Below are 12,177 nucleotides of genomic sequence, written 5' to 3'. Positions count from 1 at the left end.
GGACATTATTGTGTACTGAGTCACTGACAAGACAGGCCCACTGGGCACCAGCTGGACATTACATTACATCACTCCACTCATATTACTATGCACTGCCACTTTGATTATACATTTAGTGCACTGCCACTTTGGTTTATTGTCCACAAATATCTATCTATCTATCTATCTATCTATCTATCTATCTATCTATCTGTCTGTCTGTCTGGCTGTCTGGCTGTCTGGCTGTCTATCTTATACTTCCCTAAATCCACCAACTATATTTTGTTTCATATTACTCATCGCTGATATGTTCCCCCTCTGCACTAGCATCTTCGGAGGCCCCCCGAACACTAACCATTACAGTCAATCAATTAATCAATCAATCAATCACTCAATCAATCAATCACTTAAAAGTGAGATTAAACAATAGTTTGTGTTTCTGGGCAGTGAAAACTTTCATCTTTTTACTTTGGAAGATGAGCAAAATTTGCCGTATTAAATATATATGATCAATATTCTGTTGTGTCTACACTGTAACAGTTTATTTATTAAGCATAAGCTTTAATGTACATGAAGACAAACTTGAATCAAGATTTCTTCTCTTTTTCCTTTAACGCAAACCGAGTTGTGATGCAGAGAAAGAAATATTCCTACACATATAAAAAGGGTAAAACATGCCATTTGAACAGCAGCAAAGAAATCAATGATGATATAAAACTAAACAGGCTTAAAAACAGATATAAATTCTTGTTTTATTTCATTTATTTAGTCATTTGAACATCCAATGGCTATTTGTTCAACTGATGCTTATATCTGCATTTGGATTAAGTGTTTAAACCCCCTCTGCCTTGTAGTCTGAGGCCTCTCAGGGCCCCTGGTGGTAAGAGGCACTGGCCCGATCAGTCATCCTTCCAAGCATAGAAGTGCTTACATATGGAAGCGCGAACAGCCAATCAGAATGCATCTGACACAGTCTTGATAGTTGTGGCCAGCCAAGCATTAAATAGATTTTTAATATAAATGTTGTACGAATGTTTTTAACACAAGAGCGTACGTCTGCGATTAAACCACTTATATAACAAATCTGGCTGTCCCCAAACTCAGTGACCCTAAAGGTCTATAGAAACAGCTAGGCCGGTGGCGTGAAGGCAGTAAGGAGGGAGAAATGTCTGTAGATTAGACTCCCTCCAGCCAGCCTTGGCTACAGCTGGAGGTGGACCTTGACGGGAAAAGTGTTAGATTACTCCCTGCTCTTCCCACACACACGCACACAAACACAGCCCAGCTCTACCAGGCCAGCGGTCCATCCACACCATCTCTGAAACACCTCACTCACTCACAGTGTCCATCAACAGAGTCTCCCAAACACGCAACCAAAGATAGCAAACATAATGTGTATGATACCTGCAGTGATTGGATTCATCCCAACTCCCACGCAGACTCCGTTCTCTCTGGCTCTATAACTTAAACAGCACTCTTTATACAGGGAGATTCGCTTGAAAGAGGCCCCGAATATTCTGCTGTAACTCCCGTTAGGATGAAGCAATCTGAACCAAAAAATACACTACATACCTTGACGTGTGTGTAATCGATTGCATTACATGTGATGCTGGAAGTAATCCATTTTCTGCCAGATACATGAAGGGGTACAGGGGTATGCACCCGGAAGATGCAAACAGAGGTTAAATGTCGCAACGGCTGTCCGGTGCCTACCTCATCGCTCCAAAGCAGGGGCATCCCAGCTTGTTTGAAGCTCCATATACCAAGGAGCACATTGCATAACGAGAGTTATTACAGAATATTTGGGGCCTCATTCAAGTGAATCTCTGTGTATTTGTGTGCAAAAATAGCCTTTGCTGAAGTTAATTTCTTCTCTAAAAACAGGGTTCCTGAGTGGTGCAATGTGAGTTCGATACCCAGTGATACCACAGCCATCCTGCAGTGCCTTCCTGTCTCTGGATGGGTAGGATGGTCTGGAAATGTCTGCACAAAGGTGCTCCACATTCAGGAGGGGACAACAGGAGAGCTGCATTTGCATCAAATCACCAAAGGTCTGAAAATTTTGAGAATTGATCTTCCCACAACATACAGCACACAAATGCAGGCAGTGTAAGGTAATGCATACAGCCCTCCTGTGTTGAGTGGCGACCATCAACAGTGGCCGGTTGCATCAGCCGTGCATAAGTTCAAACGTAGGCTAGGTGTTACATAAGTGTTTACTAAGTTCAGGTTTAATTAACCAAATTATGGCTCGTTTGGAGCGCTTTGAGCGGGGTGACAGGAATAACTTTAGCTGTTGGGTGTTAAGAGACAGGCTATATCCTTTAGATAGCTATGATGATGTGGATATCTGTGCTCAATTTCGGTTCAGGCGAGATCAAATTCGTTTTTCTGTTCACGTTCTTGGCCGATGCTGTTCTGCAAAAAACGTTATTTTGAAATTTTGCTACACATTCAGTCGTCGTGAGGGAACGTCAAGGCAGATAATCACACACAAAAGCCCAAAAAGACCAAAAACATGACTTTTTTGGTTAACTAAGCTAAAAATTCTAAACGCTGTACGCTGTGATTTTACTTACAGCTCTAATCGTCGCCCCAGTTTAAACTCCGAGCATGAAACTAAACATCCACAGCTCAGTGGGACTCAGCAGCTGTTGTGTCGGTCAGCCAGAAACCATTGTTTCAAAATGGTAGGTCACTTCTAGTCTTCATAACTTGAGAATGGTTTAAACTACAGACATGACACACATGTCAGGACATTCAGCAGACCCGCCCCTAACTAGTTAGTGTGACGTCAGCATCAGTGAGTAATTCGGCTCAAAACATCACCCAAAATGCTGATATTATTGCTCTGCTGTTTGTTCATATTCCACCAAAGGGTTAAAACAGCGACATGATTCGGATGATCAGATCGCTCATCAGTCTCTGCCCTTACAATCCAGAGTGATTTCATCCACCTGTGACCATCCATCAGCCAGCAATCCAGCTCCAAAATCACCCAAACCCCACTCGCTACTGTTATATTACATCTCTGCTCTTTAGCCTCCATATTAAAAACAAAGGGCTTTCAGTTTACATTGATTTTGAGTATTAAAAATGTCTGATATTAAATATGCAACCTAATTTGTGATTAAAAGTAAAGCCTGTCTTGCTGTGTATCAGAGTTTTAGCACTCAGCCTGAATCCAAGAGGACAGAAAATCAATTAAAAACATGTCCGCCTTATGCTAATTGTTTATTTTTACTCAATAATGACCAATAGAATAAATCACCAACAAAATTATCACACTTTCAGCTCACAGACACTCCAGACTAACCATTTCTGAAAAGGTATCTGAGGTGCAACTTTTTTACAAGATCTCTATATGCAAAAAAATGCAAAATTTTGCAGACGCTGGGAAATTTTTGACCAAAAATGACAAAAATTATAAAGATATCGAAAAGATATTCTGTTAGCATTTAGATGTCAGACAATGGCATATCTGAGTAGTCCAGGGCCTCCTGAAAATAACAACATATGGCCTGTGTGACTCTCTCATATGAATACTTCATAATCGTAATTGTAATTGACCCAAAATACAAAAGAAAATTCCCCAAAATTCTAGGGTTCTAAGGGAAAGCTGCATATTTGGTTTCTCAGGGAAATATTAAAGAATAAACAGACAGATGATTAGCACAAACTGCCGTAACGTTTCCATGGCGGCAGGTTTACCGATTGGTTCTGAACATGTTATCGTCATGTTAAAGCGACAAACGTATTAGTTAGTTGTTACTAGTTAAAACAGGACTTGTGGATTGTGGTGCAACCAAATTTAGTTAAAGGACAGTTTGAAACTGACCAGTGTAACTAAGGACTTCGTAAAGACTTTACGCGCAAACTTAAGTATAAACGTACGCAAACTGGTGCAACTCAGTCCAGATAGGCAAACAAAACATAAAGTTCAGGCCTCATTCACACGGATCTGTTTATTTTTTTTCGAAAGCGTAGTTTTCTCTCTCTTGTTTTGGCCTAACGTCCACATGAAAACTATGTTTTCGATCACTGAATCACTTTTTGAATCACCTTTTTGAGAAAGCACTGATGGTAAATCCATTAACTCTGAATGTCTGTAGCTGTTTTTGTTTATTGAGCCTGCAAATATGAAATATGACTCACACTGGGTTGTTTCTGCATGCTCAGCAATTTAGGGGTGATTGTGGAGATGTTTATAATTGAATTTGGCTTTACATGCAGAGGCGTCAGAATGTCCTGCACTCAGTGCTCATAAATGGGGGTACTTATGAACGAGGCTTTGTTTCTTGCTGCCTGCCACTATGGAGACATAAAGGGAGGCATAAAAATAGCATTGTACATGATGATTGGTTGGACCCCCTTGATGTCAGGCCTGCTCGTAGCTCCAGTGCAAAACTAAAGAAGCAAATTTCAGACACTAAACATGTCTTGGCTGATTAGCTGCACTGGGGATGAGGGAGGAAACTGTACAAATTTGATTTTTTGCCAAACCATTGCTTTAAATGACTCACCTGCTGACTGAAAAGCATGATTGATTACACCTAAAGTTCATTCATTTCGTGGTTTATTTCAGTGAGATTCATCTGCACGAAGCTTTATCTTCAGAAGGCCAGTCTGCTGCTGCGCACGGCTTCATGCTTCGATGCAGACGTTTTCTCCAACACTGTCGTGACGACAGAAGTACAAGCCCTGCTCTAATGCTGCCGAGGACAGATGTGTGTCCATGAAATCGGAATCACAGGGATTCTGCAATGCTTCCTTAGCACTATTGTCCCCTGATAAATGGAGTGGGCTGTGCAGGAAATCTCTATAGCAGAAATACATCGCTCATCTTTTAGCCTGAGGAATTTACTCTGTGTAGACAATTTTATTATTTTTTTTCATTTGACGAGCCTTAATCTGACCTGCACTGTCCGTCAACATTGTTTTTAAAGGAGAATTACATCAATTTTTGAAAGTTGTACATTTAAATGGTGAAGATCTATCTATCAGGCAATCTGTCTGTCTGTTTCCCTATGTCTATCTACACTATATGGCCAAATGTATGTGGACACCCCTCCTTATCTTTGAATTCAGGTGTTTCAGCCACACTCATTGCTAACAGGTGTATAAAATCAAGCACATAGCCTTGCAGTCTCCATAGACAATCACTGGCAGTAGAATGGGTCATATTGAAGAGCTCAGTGACTTTAAACATGGTGCTGTCATAGGATGCCACTAGTCAGTTCACAAAATTTCTGTCCTGCTAGATCTGCCCCGGTCAACTGTAACTGCTATTATTGTGAAATGGAAGCTTCTAGGAGAAAGACCAGCAACACTGACATAAGAACTGTGCATCAGGAGCTTCATGAAATGGGTTTCCGTGGCTGAGCAGCTGCACACAAGCCTAAGACATGGTCTCTGGATTGATGAATCAAGCTTTGTTAACTGGCAGCCTGATGGACGAATCGGGGTTTGGTGGATGCCAGGAGAACACTACCTACCGGAATGCACAGTGCCAACAGTAAAGTTTGGTGGAGGAGGGATAATGGGCTGGGGCTGTTTGTCAGAGTCTGGGCCTCTTAGTTCCAGTGAAGGATGATGTTAATGCTACAGCATACAGAGACATTGTAAACAATTATATGCTTCCAATTTTGTGGCGACAGTCTGGGGTAGACCTTTTCCTGTTCAAGCATGACTGAGCCCCTGTGCACAAAGTGAGCTCCATAAAGACATGGTTTGATGAGTTTGGTGTGAAGGAACTCCACTGGTCACAGAGCCCTGACCTCAACCCCACTGAACACCTTTGGGATGAACTGGAATGTTGACTGTGAGCCAATATCAGCGTCTGACTTCACCTATGCTCTTTGGACTGGGCACAAATTCCAACAGACAATAGAAAATCTTCTGGACAGCAATCATAGAAGTGTGGAGGCTATTATTTCCAGGCCAACTTCATATTAATGCCTATGGGTTTGGAGTGGGATGTCCAACTCCTATAGCTCATATAGATGACCAGGTGTCTACTTTTCTTTGTTAACCCCTTAAATGGCCAGGGCCCAATGTTTTACTACACACTTCTATAACCCAAGAATAGCTCAGCTAGTTTGCACTGTAGTCTGAATAACACACATAATACACACTGTATAATAAGCCTTAGTGTGTCATAAGCCTGGGATTTTAAGTGGTTAATTGAAAAGTGTCAGTGAAAATCAATCATAAGCAAGAAAACAAAGTATCCTGAAATGTTTGTGTATGAGTGAGTGAGTGAAAAATAGGCAGCATGAAAGAGTGAGAACATGTGTCTGGGGATTTCTTTCCTCCGTTTTCATTAAACTGGACAGTATGCTGTCCTCTCCTCCTGTTTGGACCCAGGGAGACCGCGGGAGATGGGTAAACGGAGATCTCACCAATAATTCATGGCCATGCAGACCCGTGTTATCTGCCCTGGCCGGGCTAAAGGTGCATTTCGCACCCCCCTCAGAGGGGTCACAATCCTGCCTCGTCCATTTGCTTTAATTGGCCCAGGCTGAGGCCAATATTCTATCACACTCCTGCAGGACCACACCACCTCATTATGGCAAAGCTGATGACAAGAATGAAGTTCTTGACTGACCTTTTCAACCCCTAGTGACTCTACTCAAGCATAGAAGAAGAGTTTGTACACATGAATTACGCAAAGTATAAAAAGAATGAACTATTTAAAGGGTCTATATTAATGAAATAGTTTCATGTAGTGTGTAAACCCTGTTAAAGCTTCAGAGCAATGCTGTTCACTCCTCATACAATGTCGAAACTAAGCTGTAAAATGTCCTGTTTTTAATATATTGTGTTTGTGATGTCACAAAAACCAACACATTAATATATATCCATCTACTCAGCACACAGCAGTTAAGCCCCACCAATTCACACTGGAATTACAAGTAATGTTTCAGCTTGGACTGCTTTGTAAATGAGGAGCAATACAGGGCCACCAATCAGAACAGAGCTCATTTACATATGTCAGTCTTAAAGGCACAGTAACAAAAACAGCGATGGGATAAACAGAGGCTTGAAAATGGTCATCTACAAATGAATTATGACCGGTTTGGTATATAAACTTACACAAACATTATATGTGGACTTAAATAAAATGCAAAAAAGTAGAATATGGGCCCTTTAAGATCAGTTTCAAGGCTTATTCCCACAGTCAGAGGAGCTGAATGGTTTAAGTGTCTTCGAATGACTATAGTTTAAGTTTCACTTAAGTTTCACTTCGATAAAGGCAATGTTTCGGTATAGAACTGTGAACACTTAAAGGACCATTTGAATGCATAAATAGTTCTTAGCATGGTTCAAAATTCTTCTTCTCTATGATGGAAAACCTATTGTACATGGTTCTGTAAAGCTTAAGGGTTCTGCTTAGTCTGAGAACCTTTTTTGTTAGTTGTGCACTAATGTAGCTATAAGAAACAGAACCTCAAGGCATTTACAGCCACGTTAAAGTTGTTGAAATGCTGTCTGTACGCCTAGGCCAGCATATTTATGTGGAATTTGAATGCTATGTTACTTTAAAACGGCCTCCATCCAGCACCTGTGAACTTGTCCTGTCTCATTTTTAGGAGCGCTAGAGAAAGGCCCGGTGCAGCCATCAGCTGGGCTAATCCAGGGCCTCCAAAGCGGTTTAAAGCGCTCTGGTTTCATCTAATCTTTTTCGCCCAGACCTGGCCGAGCCTGAAACCTCCTCCATGGGAGGAATGGACAAATAGAGGTCTCTCTCTCTCTCTTTCTGCAGCTATGAAAGGCCACTGTGTGTTCTGAGGATTAAGAGATTTTTTTCAGCCCCCTCCTCTTCTCTCTTTTTCATTTAGACCAAAAAGGATGAAGAAAGAAAGACTTGGGGGAAAAAAAAAAAACTTGTCTGGTTAGGATACCCAGTTTTCTACCTCGCAAAGGGGTTGTGCGGGTTCGTGTATCTTTTGTTGCTCTCAGAAAAGAAAGTATTTCAGACAGAAACCACAAGCCTGTGAATGTCAGGCAACATTGCATAGTAATAACAGCAACCATGGTTTTAATAGTGCAAACCAGAACCGTCCTTCAGAACTGTCTCATTCACGACTCAAGTCATATTCACTCCATTTAAATCAGTGCTTATTTCTGTACTTAAAGGGCCCATATCTTTCATTTGTCTTGTGCTTTATTTGTTCCTGAGGTCCATTTATAACATTTGTGTGGGTTTATGCACCAAAAACAGCCAAAAGTCATTTTTAATTGACCATTTTCTATTTATCCTTTAGAATTAAACTGGCTGTTTTTATTACTGTGCCTTTAAGACTGATGTGTAAATTAGCTCTGTTCTGATTGGCTGTCCTGTATTGTATTGTGCCTCATTGAAAACAACAGTTTAGAATTAAACATTTCTTATAACTTTAGTATGAGTGTGTTATGGGCTACGTTTCTTGCAGACTGAATATGCAGATATACACCGATCAGGCATAACATTATGACCACCTCCTTGTTTCTACGCTCATTGTCCATTTTATCAGCTCCACTTACTATATAGGTGCACTTTGTAGTTCTACAGTTACAGACTGTAGTCCATCTGTTTCTCTGCATACTTTGTTAGCCCCCTTTTACCCTGTTCTTCAGTGGTCAGGACCCCCATGGACCCTCACAGAGCAGGCACTATTTGGGTGGTGGATCATTCTCAGCACTGCAGTAACACTGACGTGGTGGTGGTGTGTTAGTGTGTGTTGCGCTGGTACGAGTGGATCAGACACAGCAGTGCTGCTGGAGTTTTTAAACACCTCAGTGTCACTGCTGGACTGAGAACAGCGTCCTGTGGGCAGCGTCCTGTGACCACTGATGAAGGACTAGAGGATGACCAACACAAACTGTGCAGCAGCAGATGAGCTATCGTCTCTGACTTTACATCTACACGGTGGACTGACAAGGTAGGAGTGTCTAATAGAGTGGACAGTGAGTGGACACAGTGTTCAAAAACTCCAGCAGCACTGCTGTGTCTGATCCACTCGTACCAGCACAACACACACTAACACACCACTTTTAAAGGTTTTTATGGTTTTTCCAGCAGGGTAGGCCACTGTTTATAATATATTTCCCCCCATTATAATGAAAAGTTGCACAATAAAGCATACGTTGGCATCCACATTATCTTATATGATATTATATCAATTCAATTTTAATTGCTGTCTCAATTTTCCTATATTAATGATTTTTTTCAGCACACAGTTAGCAACAGCTAAACATTTCTGCTTCAACCAGTACTAAAACACTAAAGACTCTTAAATTGTTGTCTTTTTAAAGTTTTTATTTCATTGTGAATTATTCAAACCCCATCAGTCTTTTCTGTCTGTCCATTTTTCTCTGTTCTCATTCTCGCATCTCTTTACGTGCATTTCATGATATATATGTGTAATAAGCATAAGTTATATGCTGTTATGCACTGTTTTGAAAAATAATGTTTAAAAAAACTATAAATAACATCAATAAAAAAGCAGCTGCTAAACATTTTTATATAAAGCAGTCAGCGTCGCCTAAGTGTACTAACATTTAAATGATAATATTTATAAAAATAAATTATTATATAATATACAAATATTTTATAATAATTAATAATGTTAATTATATTTATAATATTTATTAACATAAATTATAACATAACATTATATGAATATTTTATAATATTTAATAATATTTAATAATTGTAATTATATCTATAATATTTATAGCAACAAATTATAATATAATATTATAAAAACATTTTATATAACATTCAATAATTGTGATTATATCTATAATATTTATAAAAATAAATTATTATATAATATACAAATATTTTTTAATAATTCATCATTTTAATTGTATTTATAATATTTATTAAAATAAATTATAATATAACATTACATGAATATTTTATAATATTTAATAATTGTAAGTATATCTATATGCATAGCAATAAATTATAATATAATATTATAAAAATATTTTTACATAGTTTTTAATAATTGTGATTATATTTATAATATAAAAAAAGTCATAATATTTATTAATATTTTAATCACTTTAAAGCTCTTTCAAACATCTTCCTGACATGTGAATCTACAGGACAGACAGAGAGCAAAATAAATAAGAGAAATAAAACTCAGGCAGTGCTGAGGGCACCTTTTCCCCGGCGACGGGTCCTTCCAGTTCTGTGTTTATGTGCTGCGGTCGGACTCTGTGCAGGTAGCGCCAGTTTAACTCACTAAAAGACGCATTTTATTAAATATTACAGCACAAATTTACTTATCGTACCAGATATTAGCGTCGTTTTCTGTCTGGCTGTGTTGGTGTTCGATAGAGAGGATTAGCTGCGTGGCTGACGGGGAAAATGTAGCGAAGCTGGAGCTTCTTAATCGAATTGCCCCGGTCCACCTTAAAGGCTGCACCAGTAATAATAACGCCCGAAGTACCAGAGTGTAACTGCTGCTCCATTTAAGGTGGAACGGGGAAGTTAAGAACTTGGCGAAAAAGAAGCCGAGTTCAGTCTCGTGAACGGGAAGCATTTGAACAGATTTAGCGTTTATTATGATAAACATTTATCAGATAGTCCATCTGTTTCTCTGCATACTTTGTTAGCCCCCCTTTACCCCGTTCTTCAGTGGTCAGGACCCCCATGGACCCTCACAGAGCAGGTAGATGTAAAGTCAGAGACGATAGCTCATCTGCTGCTCAGTTTGTGTTGGTCATCCTCTAGGCCTTCATCAGTGGTCACAGGACGCTGCCCACAGGACGCTGTTGGCTGGATATTTTTGGTTGGTGGACTATTCTCAGTCCAGAAGCGACACTGAGGTGTTTAAAAACTCCAGCAGCACTGCTGTGTCTGATCCACTCAGACCAGCACAACACACACTAACACACCACCACCACTTCAGTGTTACTGCAGTGCTGCGAATGATCCACCACCCAAATAGTACCTGCTCTGTGAGGGTCCATGGGGGTCCTGACCACTGAAGAACATGGTAAAAGGGGGCTAACAAAGTATGCAGAGAAACAGATGAACTACAGTCTGTAACTGTAGAACTACAAAGTGCACCTATACAGTAAGTGGAGCTGATAAAATGGACAATGAGCGTAGAAACAAGGAGGCGGTCAGAATGTTACTCCTGATCGATGTATTTAATAGTGAGAGGGTTTAGTTTCTCTGTTGGTCATCATTAGAGGACTGTTTCTGTGTTTGTAGTGAAGGAGAACATTAGCTACATGTTAAATATGAGCTTCAGGCAGAATTGAGAGGCAGTTCTGTTTTTTATTTTTCAAAATTTCTGCATGATTAAATGATTAAGATGTAAACAAAGTCATTCAGAGTGGTTTGATGCAAAATGCAGACTCTGAATGGTTCACAGTGGAGATGGAGAGTTTAATGCCCCTTAAAGCTCCTTCACAGTAAGTTATTACACTAAACAGTAGGGGTGGGCGATATGGCAAAAATATTATATCATGATACACGATATGTGCCACGGTATTTCGTTTTGTCTGCGATTTAACAAGTTGGAACAGACAAAATAGAAGCTGTAGTGTCACATAAAATACTACAATAATAATAATAATAATAATAATAATAAAATAATAAACCCACAACCACAATGATTTGTATTCAATGTTTCACAAACTGCACAGCACTAAATACATCCAAACAGGTCTAATTATACTCACTTGATATCTGAGATATTGTTTCACGATAGTTTTGAGATAAGATATTGGTCTAAAATGTTGTTTAAAAGTGCATCAGTTCATGGTGGAGAGGTACATGCAGGATGTTGTGAGGCCAAATAGCTGCCGAAGAATTATTATTTATTTTTATTTTTATTTTTTTTTATTTAGTACTATTTTACCATCATCAAAAGCCCAAAGACGTGTAGTTTCACTGGTGGTTTTGAATAGTAAGTAAATTGGGTGTATTTGTGTTGTGGTCATCACAACCCTTGGTTCCCATCACCCCAGAAAATCTGTCAGTAAGTTTCTCCACATTAAAAACTCTGAATGACTGTTTACAGCTCAGCAATTGAATTATGCAGAAATTTTGAAAAATCAGTGGAATTCCCCTTTAAGCTGCATTTAGTCTTATAAGGACATTGATGGAAACTGCTGTGAGAAAGCAGGAAATACTGTTAAACTTCCTGTCTGCTGTTGAATAGTCAACCAGCACATCTCTCTCGTCTTTCT

General features: G+C 39.5%; 1 protein-coding gene across 2 annotated transcripts in view; it reads left to right on the top strand.

Moving 5' to 3' along the window:
- Positions 1-10,134: 10,134 nt before the first annotated feature.
- The window catches only part of gnb1l (guanine nucleotide binding protein (G protein), beta polypeptide 1-like), a 62,571-nt gene continuing 60,528 nt past the window's right edge, over positions 10,135-12,177 (top strand). Inside the window, exon 1 of one of the 2 annotated variants that reach the window (XM_036598745.1) lies at positions 10,135-10,197. Coding sequence is in view for 1 of the 2 variants with exons in the window: in XM_036598747.1 (XP_036454640.1) it covers positions 10,172-10,197 (26 nt within the window). In the remaining variant the exon portion in view is untranslated. The remainder of the gene's footprint in view (positions 10,198-12,177) is intronic. The other variant, XM_036598747.1, reaches the window with a different exon arrangement.

This window comes from Colossoma macropomum, unplaced genomic scaffold (genome assembly GCF_904425465.1).
Source record: "Colossoma macropomum unplaced genomic scaffold, Colossoma_macropomum, whole genome shotgun sequence".
Classification (NCBI taxonomy): domain Eukaryota; kingdom Metazoa; phylum Chordata; class Actinopteri; order Characiformes; family Serrasalmidae; genus Colossoma; species Colossoma macropomum.
Note: the sequence above shows the minus strand (reverse complement) of the source record. Positions and strands in the feature narration are given on the sequence as shown.